We start from the raw sequence: 13,966 nt of genomic DNA, 5'->3' as shown, positions 1-13,966 counted from the left end.
AATATACAACATGAATAACTAATGATAGGAATCCTCCTGACATTCCTAGAGGGAGTGACATGTAAGCACAGACTTGAAGGTTTAGCACAAGGAAAGTGAAGAAGGAGAAAATTACTTTTCTGGATTGGAAAAAAACAAATGTGAGGTAATCTGGAGATGAGAAAGTTCATTTAAGGGAATGAAGAAGTTCAGTATGATTGGAGTGTAATACATTTCAAAGTACATGATTATTCCAAATACCCTTCCCTCTCCTACCTCAATCTGACCAAGCCTTCTTACTGACCATTGTATAGTCCCCACATGTCTCTTGTCAGATGACCTTGTGAGCTGGCCATGTAGTTTCTTCTCTTAACATGACAGAGTATGTTTAAAAATCAAACTGCACTCTGGATATTTTAAAACTCATTGCTGTCACCTTTTCTCGCAAATTTTAACTACAGCTAAATAGTGAGGACATAGTAATTGCCTATGCGGCATCTGAACATGATGAAGCCTGCAAACCGCCTAACCGTGTCACGGTTTTCCTTACCTTGCCCAGCGTCAGAGCGGGACATTTAATTTGCATTCCGATGTGTAGCACTTTCAAATGAGGATCCCTAAGAGCTTTATAGTTTTGTTCTTCTTGTTCTTTCTGTATGTATGAAAAAGACTGTGTGTATGTCTGTGTAAATTGTTTTAGTGACAAAATTCCCTACTCTAGTTTTCACAGAAAGATACTTTTCAAAATATATACGTGAGCATACTCAGCACAGAACAATTTTAGTAAAGAGGAAAGATGGGGAAAAGTAAGTCAGCTGACTTGTCACAAGTGGTGCCAGACGGGCCAACACCGTTTTGTCTGCCTCAAGGCACAGAAGATTGGCCTTATTTTCCCCACACCTGTGATGCTGTGACATGTTGGGGAACCCCGTGGGCTGATACAGCAGTTCACAGCCAGCAAGTTCTCGTGCTTCCCGCAGTGCTGGCTTTTAAGAACCTGATAGAAAAAGGCAGAATTCAGTGTCCATATGTTTAGAGTCCTCGTGAGGTACTTTCTCACCTGAAGGATGTTTGTGTCTCCAGAATTTATTGAAATTTTTGGGGGCCAATTTTACAAGGATAGGTCAAGTATAAATTATTTATAAAAATTTCCATCTTTTTACTCTGAAAATGAGTCACTTCCCTGGAGTGAAAAAGAATCCACACCTCTTCCAACCTGACTTATGCCACTGTCCCACATCCACAGAACCCAAGGTTGTCTTCACATTAGACACAGTCAACCACACGGGTGTGCTAGTGTGACTGCCTGCTAAAATACACGGACCTTTGAAAAACGTCATTGTGGGGTGACTGGAAATTTTACCGGGAAAGTAGAAAGATATTATTCTAGATTATTATGGTAACATGGAGGGGGGGGTGCAACACAGGGTAAGGAATCAAAGAGCTAGTATTCTAGTGGTGGTTCCCGTCTTCAGTTACGTGCTCCTGAGCACTGAAGCTGAGTTTCAGCTGCCTCGTGTGGAAAAACAGGGTATGAATAGTACCTGCTGTGTCTGCTTCACAAGACTTTTATAAATAATAAAGTGCTATGTGTATAAAGGTATTCCCTAGACACAGTAAAGGAAGGTATTTCTAACCAAGGGACATCAGAAGGTGAGACACTGCTATTGAGAAATCAAAAATATAAAGGTGGCAAAACGCTGTGGCAAAGCCTAGCACTGTGCAAAACTAACAGTGAGTTTTATGGCCAATAGCACATTCGTTGCTGTTATTGTTCTAGAAAAGTGAAGAAGAGGATAAGCTTCTCACTTTTCCCTGACACCAGTCGTTCCTTATAGTGCAGTCTATGGAATTTTCAACTTAAAACAGGGAGGCTGGTTTACTAGGGTGCTAATCCTTAGAAGACTCTCACTCTCTCAAGGCTACTTAGTCTCAGCCTCCTCGTCTCTGGATCAGCAAAAACGGTGCTTACCACTCTGGTTCTTCCGTGCTCTCTTTGATTTTTGATCTCTTTCCTGGTAGTTAAGGCCTTTTTATTTTGTTCTTTGTTACTATATTAGTCTGTGTTCTCCAGAGAAACAGAATCAATAGGAGATAAGGAGATGATAGATAGATAGATAGATAGATAGATAGATAGATAGATAGATGATAGATAGAGTCTTAATTTAGCTTATAAACAACAGAAATTTATTACTCAGAGTTCTGGAGGCTGGGAAGTCCAAGATCAAGGCACCAGTATGATTGCATTCAGTGAAGGCCTTCTTCCCTGGTTTGTCGCCACTCTGTCCTCATGAGGTGGAAGAGACAAGGAATCTGTCTAGATTCTCGTCTATAAAGGCGCTAATCCACTCATGAGAGTTCCTTACAGCTCCCAAAGCTCTCATCCCGTAATCTTTGAAGTGTTAGGATTCCAACATGAATTTGGGGTGGGGGGGGACACAAATACTCAGACCATAGCAGTTAGATCTAGATACGGAGATTTATTTTGAAGAATTGTCACATGTGGTTATGGAGGTTGCGAAGTCACACATTCTGCCATCTGCAGAGTGGAGAGTCAGGAAAGACAGGGGTATAATTCAGTCTTCTTCTGGGGGCTAATGGTATACATAGCAGGCCAAGGTCAGGAGAAGATTTCAGGACATGAGGGGTTTCAACTCAAGCAGTAGGACTGGAAGAAAAGAGGCAAAGTCCTCCTTTTGTTCTATTCAGGCCCTCAACAGATGAGATGATGGCAGCCCACACTGGGGAAGGCAACGTACTTTCCTGAGTCACTGATTCAAAAGATACTCTCATTTGGAAAGACCCTCACAGATAGAGCTGGAGTAATATTTAATCTGAGCACCCCGAGGTCAGTTACAGTTACGTTTTGGAAAATCTTTACTTATTTTGTAAAGCCTTATTCGGTTTTTAGTTATTCTCTGTGGGAAATGTTTATGTGGGAAGTGTCTAATGATGATTTAACCTACCATTATCACAAGCGGAGTTCCCCCATTGCGTTTACTCTAAATCAGTAGTGCCTCTAGATAATCCCCAGAAGATAGATTAAAAAAAAAAAAGTCTCATCTTAAAAGATTTCCACAGATGGTAAAATTATCCCCCAAACTTGACATTCAGTATAGATCTATGTGAAATTATAATGTTGGAGTCTGGGTTGGTTTCACGGAATCCTTGACAAATCCCATGTCATTAGCGATATAATTGCCATTTTACAGATGTGGAAACCAAGGGAGAAAAACTGAGTTGAAATATCAGGCAATCTATTATAAATATCCTGATTTATGTCCATGTCTTTTAGTTATAAATCTCACTGCTTAATGACAAAGATGAACTAAGACCAAGAGAAGGTTTTTAAGAAGTTCCTTAAAATAAAGATAAATTACCCCTTAAAATAAGGATAAATTTTTAAGAAGTTCCTTAAAATAAAGATAAATTAAATCTGTTGGATCTACTAGACTTAACTGTACATCTGAAAATCATCATTGCAAAGACATCTTAAATGGGAACGAACACGACATATCAGCTAGGTCGGTAATTCTAACCTAAATAAGTATTTCTGCCACCCAAAGCATCTTTAAGAATGTGTGGGGAAAAAGGTTCAAGTGTGCATGGTGCTTCATGTGTTCTAATGAGCCCCTCCAGGAGAATGAAAGTGTACCTCTCTCCCTCTAGGTCCTTAGTTCAGCCGTAATTACTCCAAGGAAAATATAGATTTCTTCAGGAGTGTTGAAGTAGGAAAAAGCTGATGTTCAAAAAAAATTGTGTGTGTGGTACTATGGCTACTCAATTACCATTGGACCAGAATCTATATCTCAATTAAAGGTTAGGTACTAAAAATTTGGGTAACTTGAATTTTAGGTATCTTGATGTTATATTCACTATAAATTTATGGTGAGTATGTCATTAAATGAGTATTTTAGACACAAGCTGTCACCATCAAATACTTCTTTTTTGTACTGGTTTTCTGCCAGAGCAGTCTCAGTAATCCCGATTAAAATAGGACTTAAAATCTTTTAACTTCAGTGAAAATTAACTCTATTTTAATTTTTAAAGATATATACATATTTATTATGATATATATTGTTACTGTATTTGATATATGTTTATTGTGTAAATGGGGAAAACTTCTTGTTCATGAGAGAAGAAACTCAAGTCAGATTTCTGATTATGCTTTTCTTTTAATAAAGAAAAATCTAGCTCTGCTAGAGCCAACAGATTTTGTCGACAAATTAGGTGTTTGGGACATTAGGGTAATTTATGCATATGGCAGTCCATGACTAAAGTTCTTTTTTTTTTTAAGGATCTTTTTTTTTTTTAAGATTTTATTTATTTATTTGTCAGAGAGAGACCGCAAGAGAGAGCACAAGCAATGGGAGTGGGAAAGGGAGAAGTAGGCTTCCTGCCAAGCAGGGAGCCTGATGCGGGGCTTGATCCCAGGACCCTGGGATCATGACCTGAGTTGAAGGCAGACGCTTAACAGCCGAGCCACCTAGGCACACCAACATTACTAGAATTCTTACAGCAAGTTTAGATTATAAATAGATAAGCTGGCCGTTTATAAAAAATGTGAGAGAATAGTAACACAATGCCTGTGCCTCTCAAAGGATTAGAATAAAACTCCATGCCAGGAGGTGAAAGTAAAAATAGGTATCTTATCTAAAAAACTGTCCTAACTCCTAGATGACATCAGTGCAGAAATTCTTTTGAAACATTTCTGAGATCTGTTTGAAATTGCCTCTTGCTGATTGTGATGCTCACAGTCTCCGGGTTCAGTAATGAGATTCTCCAGGCTTTATCACACTAACAGTCTTTGGTTTTAGTTTGAGTTAAAATTAGGCAATGGCAGTTAAGTAGAGAAGGAGAGATACTTGCGTGCAGAATCCACCTTCGCTTCCATCGGATTTGTTTTATGATTGTTTTTTCAGTTCTTTGTAACAGTAGAACTTTCAACAGATTAGAATCATCAAATTGATTTTGTACAGGCTGACTAGTTCTGTTTTCCAATACCCAGTCATTTTAGTTGCACATGGTAATGTAATTCTCCAGAATGAATTTAATACAGTAACTATTTTCCTAATGACTGGAGGATTGTAATTGCGAAAAGAAAAAGGGTTGTGATTTTCACTATGGAAAAGATGAGGGATGAAAAAAGACAGTCGAAGTAAGGTAATCCAAGGGCTGAGGGCAGAGCTTAATCTTGTGGCTGAGTCAGTGTACTGAGCTTGTATTTGACATCTCAATTGAAAAATGGCACCTCTTTCTGCCAGCTACCAACTAGCATTGTGCTGAGTCATTAGTTCCTCCAGAGAACACTGATTATGGATTCAATAATATCATTTCCACTGGTACTACCCCTGAGACATAACCAAAAGTCTCCCATCCAAATTGGAAGCTGGCCTAGTCCATACTAGTTTGAATTTATATGTGATACTGGCCCGAGGAAACAAAGAAAAGAGTTAATCTAAACTTATTTGGATAGTTGTTGATTGACACTAAACGTTTTTCTCCAAGAATTTGTACTTACTTAATAGATACTATAATCTTTACAGCCCTAAGAAAGAGATGGGCATGATTTTGACACTCCTCTTCTGAAAATAATTTACAGGTAATCTGAAGATTTCTGATGTTTCCAAAATTAACTTAAAAAAAAAACAAAAATGTGGTTGATTTGCCCCTTATTTCCTGTGAAGAGTAGGCAAGTATTTCATTCATTATAGTCAAGAAAGAGTTGAGGCTAATGGAAATAAAAGCAGATTAAAATAGAGCTGAATGATAGAGGAAATGACACAGTTAATAGAGGAACTTCAGATCAGTAACAGATATAATAGACTAGATTATAACTATACCACTTTAATAAGTGGAAACAGCCTTTTTCACTATTAAGGTATTGGTATTTGGTATTATTCTCTGTGTAAGTAAAGGAACGTACAGAGAGTGAAGACATTGGGGGTGGCAAGAATAGATTCTAATTCAAATTTAACTTTTACTATCTATGAGATACTGAGAAATTATTTAACTTCTCAGAATCTCACTTTAGTCATATATAAATAATACCTATTTTATAGGGTTGTTGCAAAAATTAAATGAGAATTCACATCTAGAAGAATATGTAACATATGGTTCATACTCAATGAATCCTTATAACATTATCATCTCTATATATGTGTCATTTTTTTAATAATGTTGAGCTATTTTTTTAAGATTTTATTTTAAGTAATCTCTACACCCCATGTGTGGCTTGAACTCACAATCCCAGAGATGGAGTGAAATTCTGAGAGGCTAAATAAGCCTTGCATTCCTAGGGTAAATCATACTTGGTTGTGATTATACTTCCTTTTATATATTATCAGATTCTTTTTTTTTTTTTTTAAGATTTTATTTATTTATTTGACAGAGAGAGAGACAGGCAGCGAGAGAGGGAACACAAGCAGGGGGAGTGGGAGAGGAAGAAGCAGGCTCCCAGCAGAGGAGCCCGATGTGGGGCTTGATCCCAGAACGCCGGGATCATGCCCTGAGCCAAAGGCAGACACTTAACGACTGCGCCACCCAGGCGCCCCTATATTATCAGATTCTATTTGCTATGATTTGTTGAGAACTTCTTCATCTATGTCTATGATAGATATTGGTCAGTGGTGTTTTTTATTTTTATTTTTTTCCTTGTAATGTCTCTGTCTGCTTTTGTGATCAGGGTAATGCTGGCTTCATAAAATGAGTTGGGTACTATTGCTTCTGCTTCTCTCTTCTGGAAGGGATTGGAGGGTATTGGTGTCATTTCTTCCTTAAGTGTTTGGTAGAATTTGCCAGTGAACCCATCTGGGCCTGGTGCTTCTGTTTCAGAAGTTTCTTTATAGGCCTATTCAGATTGTCTGTTTCTACTTCTGTGAATTTTGGTAGGTTATGTCTTTCAAGGAATTGGTACATTTCATCTAGATTATTAAATTGTGGGCTTAGAGTTGTTCATACTATTACTTTATTATTATTTTGATGTCCATAGAATCGGGAGTGAACTTCCCTTATTTATTTATTGTATTTGTAATTTGTGCTCTCTTTTTTTCTTATTTAGCCTGACTAGATGCTTATCAATTTTGTTGCTCTTTTCAAAGAACCAATTTTTAGTGTCATTGATTTTCTCTATTGATTTTCCATTTTCAGTTTTATACATTCCTGCTCTATTTTTTACTATTTTTCTTCTGCTTACTTTGGATTTAACTTGCTTTTCTTTTTCTAGTAGACACTTAGATGATTGATTTTAGATCTTTCTTCTTTTCATATATGCATATCATGAAATAATATATGAAATATATGTATGTATGAAATAATATGTATGTCAATATACATATTATTTTCCATCTAAGCACTCCTTTCACTGCATCCCCATAATTTTGCTAAGTTGTAGTTTCATTTTCATTTAGTTCCAGACATTTAAAAATTTCTTCTGAGACTTCTTCATTGACATATGTGTTATTTAAAAGTGTATCATTTAATCTTCAAGTACTTTGTGATTTTCCAGCTATTATTCTATTTTGGTTTCCAGTTTTGTGGTCTGAGAGTACACATTGTATGATTGTTCCACATGATCTTAAGAAGAATGTATGTTCTGCTCTTTGACAAAGTAGTCCATAGATGTCAATTATATCTAGTTGACTGATGGTGCTGTTTAGTTCAACTGTCTTCTTACTAATTTTCTGCCTGATAGATCTATTTCTTTTTTTTTAATACTTCTTTTATTTATTTGTCAGAGGAAGAGAGAGAAAGCACAAGCAGGGGGAGCGGCAGGCAGAGGGAGAAGCAGGCTCCCTGCTGAGCAAGGAGCTCCATGTAGAACTCAATTTCCAGACCCTGGGATCATGACTTGAGCTGAAGGCAGACGCTTAACTGACTGAGCCACCCAGGCGTCCCAGATCTGTCTATTTCTGATAGGGGGGTGTTGAAGTCTTCAACTATGATAGTGGGGGTTTTTTTGTGTTTTTTTTTTGGTGGGGGCAATGTGTGTGATTTTGGGTTCTATGAAGCTGAGTAAGGGGCAGGCGGGGCTAGGTAGGGAGAGATGGAGAAGGGGCTAGGTGCTCAGGCTCACAGAAATCCTAAAATGTGGAGGTGTGGGGAAACCAGAGAAAAGGGGACAAACCAGACCACCCTGCTCTAGGCATGTGACCAGGGTGTCTTTTTTATGATAATCACCTGTGACCAACAAAGAGTAACCAGACCCTAAAAAGGAAGTAAGCCTTTGAAGGTGTTATGACTAGTCCTTGCTCAATGGTGGTATCATTAGAGATGTTGAAAGGATTTCAGTTCCCTGGTTAGCTTTCTATAAAAGACCAGCCCTAAAGGCCTCAGTGGCAACCCTGTAGGGACCCCTCTCACTCTTGGGAGCTTTCTCTTTATCTTCATTTAATAAACTTCTATTGCTTTACTCATTCTTCTTTGTCCACGAGATTCATTCTTCGAATCAGTGAGACAAGAATGTAGCTCTCTTGCTTCAAAGCAACACGCTTTTTTGTAAGCATTCATTTCATTTAGAATTGATTGCTTTACTTACGTGGAGTAAAACTTCAGCTACTCAGAGCACCTCTAGACATAGAAGGTATTTTTCTTCAACAATAAATTTGAATATTATCTTGAAACATTTTACATGCTTCTCTGCCTTTTTAAGCCAAGTATGCTCGTCATTAATTTTACCACTTCCCTGACTCTGTGTTATAAATCTGACCATAAATTATTCTATTGATAGAGTGGTACCTTCAGAAACTGTTGAACGCTGTTAACTGTTGATCCTGTATCTCGCTACTGCTGGTCCTTAAGAAGCTGTTTTTATTATTTTTTCCAGCCCCCTTGATTTTAGACTGTCATTATTCATTTATCAGTATTGCCAGTATCTTAGCTTTTTAAAATCAATTATGGACTTCTTGATCAGTGAAACAAGTCTATTAAAGTTAGGAAAGATAAGAGTAGCTTGTAAATGTGGGCCTCTTCTAAGATTAAACAGGCTTGAGCTTTAGATAAGTACTTCTGCAATTTTCAGTTGCTCAGAGAACTTTGTGAGTTCCTGCTTCTTTATTCTGCTTTGGTTGATAGAGTTGTTTGGTAACTACTTTCTAGGTAGGTGAAGTATTTAGTAAAATCTTGTAGAAACTTTTAACATGGTTGCATATGGTTTATAACAAATGCATTAACATTACTATAAGTAGTTCACTGGTTATGGCCTTAGGTCCAAAGGGTTTTCAATACTGCTCTGGAAATGGCTTGCCAAAAACACTTTCACTGAACAGTAGCAATAAAAACAAACAAATCTGAATAATGCAAACGTCTTGCTCAGACTTTGCCTTTCTAAGCCAAGGCTTCCTTGTCATTCCACACAAAGCCTCATTGTCTTCCTAGAAGGCTTCCAGTTCTCATTTACATTTTCCCTCAAGCTTGGTAAACCTGACAGCAAAAAAGTTCCAGTAGTCAAGTTGTTGTAGTGACATTTTAAAGCGTGATCTAAACTTCTCAATAATTCTGTGGTGGGAGAGAAGAGAGGCTCAAATAAGAAACAGCCCTGGGATCAAAGGATGTTTCTGGTATGAATGTTACTTCCCTTCAACCTGAATATTTTCAACTAGTCTCGAGGAAACAATGAGAACAGTTTGCTTGGATTCTATGTTGGAAGCTTGCTTTTAATTTACTCTTATTTATTTCCAGGTGGAGCACCAGTACTCCCACAAGTTCACGGTCGTGGTGTTACGTGCCACCAGAGTGACCAAGGGGGCCTTCGGTGACATGCGTAAGTGTCCTCGTTTGCTTTTCTGTTGAAAATGAATAATTGCGGTTCACTCTTTAGTTGCTCTAGTTCTCTGATAAGGGGGGGCTGTCCCTCTTTCCAATGTGGTGATCTTTGTCTAGATCTTTAAATGATAGCATTTTGAAAAGTTCTCTGATGCCCTGTTCTCTGTCAGAATATCGTTTTATCTAGACTTTACATTAATTGAGAGTACTTGGAGTCAGCCAAAATGACTGTCTTAGGACATGCAGATTTTTGGAGTTAAAGTAAATTCTGTTTAATTCTATTTTGTTGAGTCAAGAGTCACACGAGCTGCCTCTGAGGCATGGTGCCTACAGGATTAAAAAATGCAGTTTCTCTAGTTCTTATGCCTTTGAGTGTGTTTATTATGTGTGGAAATAGCTATAGAAACTGGGGGTAGAGCAGCTGGAAACAACCTGACCACACAGCCTGAGGACACTGCTGAATTAGCTTGCTGGCTGTACCCTTCTCCATGCTGTGGAAAGCAGTTTTCCCAGTTAATCTCCCCACTCAAATGGCTGGGGGTCATGGAGGTAGGACTCGAAAGAAAGATAAGGATTATGATGATGAATTTGGCAAAGTTTTAGATGATTGCTAAAATATGGGAATGGGCAATTGAGCCCTCAGAAAGAACAGAGGTGGCAGTTAATGGGTCTGGGAAACAGGGAAGTCTGCCCTGCCCAATGACATTGAAACCGAAGAGAATTGTAGTGGTGAGAGTGAGAAGTCCCAGGCTGAGCGAACAGCATGTTCAAAAGCGAGAGAAGAGCAGAGTGCTTGTGAGGACCTAGAACAGGTCCAGTGTTACTAGCAGAGGGGAAGGGGGACGAGCACTGATAGCACAAAGCCCAAGATTGCGATTTCATCAGAAATGCGATGGGGAAAAATGTAATGGCGTTTGAGTCACAAGTCATACGATCGGATCTTCATTTTAAAAAAATGTGTGTTCTGGCCATTTTATGTTAAATAGATTGGAAGCAAATGCAGAATATACTTTTTAAGAATACAAATAATAATACAAGAATAAAAATAATAATGAATATAAGAATAAAAATGAGCTTGTTGAAATCATGCTGAAAATGGGCCAATGGAGAAAAGTTAAATACTAAGAAAAGAAAAAGCAAGCTCAGTGCTCAAGCCTTCAGCGCATGAAAAAAGAGTGTCGGGGAGTGGGTGGAAGTTAGAAGTAAAATGGGAAACAGGACATAGAACCTAAGGGTAAGAGTTTTGGATGAGCAGAGGTTTTCATGAGAGGTGAGGGAACAAAGACAATTTCTTCAACTCTCATCTGGACCAGGGGTTTATATTCTAAATTTTATCTCCTACTTCTGTCCAACCCATTTAATCACTCTCTCCTCAGAGTTCTTCAAAGTGATTCTTATTTTGCTTTTTATAATCCTTTGCATTTTCATCATTTAAATGAGAGTTCACTGGAAGAAAGGGAAGTCACATCAGAAGCCATATTTAAAAACTGGTAGAGCCCCCAAGGCCTGGAGAAAAGGGACCGGCTTTATAACTCAAGAGGTCAACTGTTAGAAAAGCTGTTCTTAATTCACCAGAAGCCTGTGTCAGGAACTTGCCAGGCATGCAAGTTACTGACCCAGTTTGACTTTTAGAAAACTATAGTTGTGTCTTATACAAAGCAGCAGCAACTCCTTCCCTTAGTGCAGGACTCTGGTGGGCAGAGACAATGGGCTTTACACTATGTTGAAGCTGAGCCCAACGGCAGTTCAAGCTCTCTGCTCTGAGTCACCTTCAGCTGGTATGTATCTGATTTCCTAGCTGCTCGCCCCATAGGCTCAGGCAGGGGAGACAGTGGTGCAGCAAATGTCATTTTAAACCTAGATGAGTGACATTGATAATAATACTTACAAATTAACATGAGATATTAACTCATCTCATGAAACACGGAACAGGTACATTTGGATCCCCCACTGCGTACATAGCACAGCGTAGGCCCATGGTCTCTAGAAGTTTCCTCTTGAAAATGAAAGACCCATGGAAGGAATAGCCACGGGCGATTAGTTACCATAGGAGAAAGGGCGGTGTTATGACATTCTGCTAAAATCTTAATTCAGGGTTTGTAATTTGATTGTATTTCACTTGAGTTATTACATAATTTTTTTGGAGGAAGGGAGAGGATTGTCGTCAAGACTTTATATCACCTTATTGAATTTATAGAAAGTCAGGAGGCGGTAAGAAGGAAGAACAACAGAAAGTCTCAGAGAAATGAATTCATTGAGAAGGTTAGCATGAAAAAGTGAAGGGATGGTATACAGCGCCAAGCCCTTTGTTTTTGAGAAGTTGTAGGAGATGATTACAGTGAGGAAAGGAATTGGCATTAGCTGTCACTTTTCTAAGAGGAGTTTTGATCATATTGTTTGGTCAGGTTGATCAATACAAATTACCAAGTAACTGGAATTTAGGATCTTTGTATACAGTTCTTTCAATATGGACAAGGATAAAGCTACAAAATGTCCTAAAGTCTGTGAAGGCCATGAAAACAGAAACCGACACGCTCTTTTGTGCATGTCTGCATTTATTTGGAAAGGCAAATTTCCATAAAGTTTTACATATTGGTAAAGAAGAATAACAGATTACTGTCGGGTTTTTGGTTTGTCTGTACATGTGGGGGCTTTCTCAAGGGTGCCACACAAATCAAATGGCTGCTTCCTGGTAAAATGCCTCGATCTGCCTTTTTCTTTTCTTTTCTTTTTTTTTTTTTTTTTTGAGATAATTCTAAGATTATATCAATTTTTTATTTTGTCCCTTGGTAAGTCACCCTGTTCTAATTATCTCCACTTAAAAATACTGAATTGAATTGCTAAAACATCATAATGAAATTAGCACCCCGTGAACTGTCTTTTGAGAGATCAGAGCTGACATTTTAATCATAACATCTCACTCATTTCCTTGTTTTTGCCCGAGGGCCCTGGGCCAGCCAAGAACAGGGCAGCCCCTTCCTAGACCTGGTTGCTAGTGGCAGTGCTCTCAGCTATGTCATTTATACCCGTATCCCAGTGCCAACCCTTCCTTGCCTGCTTATGCTCAGGTCCTGGAAAGAGGTACTTTGAAGTTCATATTTGCACCTGACTCACCATAGACATATTTTTAAAACAAGTACTTTGCATTAATTTGGCAGTATTAACATAACTCTCACTTTTAAAGATATGGGAAGGTGTAGTTAGGTCTAACATGTAGCCAGGGGCATATTAACGTTGGGCCAGGTGCAAGGGTTGGATGGATGGATGGATATTAAACTTTGTATTCCTTATTGTTCCTTTCCTCTTCTAACAGAAGGTACCTATTTGCAGAATGACTGCAGTAACCATAAAATTTCAGTCGGCGATAGTTTCCTTTGTACATATGTGAAACAAAAAACACACATCCCTGGCCACAAACCTGATTGTAAAACAGAATGAAATAGCTGGCAAAAAATGTTTTAGCTACCTCACTGAGTGTCTGCTCCTTTTAAAAAGTGTTGGGGAAAACACAGATCATATATGATGATGGAGGCTAGTCTCGGAATTCACAACTAGATAGAGTCATGTTTCATTCCCTAAGATGAAATCAGAAAATGGATACCATAGTGTTTTTAATCTATGTTTTAAAGATTTATTTATTTATTTTAGACAGATTGAGAGAGAGAGAGAGAGCCAGTGTTGGGGGTGGGTTGGGCAGAGGGAGAGGAAGAGAGCGAAGAGCCCAACCTGGGGCTTGATCCCACGACCCCAAGATTATGACCTGAGCCAAAATCAAGAGTCGGACACTCAACTGACTGACCCACCCAGGGACCCCACCAGTGTTAGCTATTTTTAATATCTGCATTAAGCACATCTACTAAGGATTCTTGTCTGGTCTTAATGGACTCTGAACTCTTTCTCCTTACAGAATTATCGTCATCATCATTAGGGTTTTCAAGGACAATTGTAGGATTGCAGCTAGATCTTTCCTTAAGCATTCAGGGGAACGCAGAGCTTAATCCCAACATTTAAACTTCAAGAAAAAATAAATATACTTGGGAGAATTATGAACTCACTGCATTGAAACCAGTTTTTATGAAATTGTATTGCTTAATATCTTAAGGTACTCTTTTAAGGTTTTCTTAAGAAGCTCAAGCTTTTATTTTTCTTAATGTTTCTGTCTGTGGGTAAATGATGTTTTATTGCAGGTAAACTCATAGCAAGATCTTGACCAAGTTCCTAATTT

General features: G+C 38.4%; 1 protein-coding gene across 3 annotated transcripts in view; it reads left to right on the top strand.

The window, feature by feature from the left end:
- Positions 1-13,966, top strand: part of PLA2G4A (phospholipase A2 group IVA) — a 153,444-nt gene that overhangs the window by 36,437 nt on the left and 103,041 nt on the right. For all 3 annotated transcript variants that reach the window (XM_008696933.2, XM_040636272.1, XM_040636274.1), the window contains one exon: positions 9,658-9,739. In XM_008696933.2, the coding sequence (XP_008695155.1) occupies positions 9,658-9,739 (82 nt within the window). The remainder of the gene's footprint in view (positions 1-9,657; positions 9,740-13,966) is intronic.

Source organism: Ursus maritimus, unplaced genomic scaffold, assembly GCF_017311325.1.
Source record: "Ursus maritimus isolate PB19 unplaced genomic scaffold, ASM1731132v1 scaffold_2, whole genome shotgun sequence".
In the NCBI taxonomy this organism is placed as follows: Eukaryota; Metazoa; Chordata; class Mammalia; order Carnivora; family Ursidae; genus Ursus; species Ursus maritimus.
Note: the sequence above shows the minus strand (reverse complement) of the source record. Positions and strands in the feature narration are given on the sequence as shown.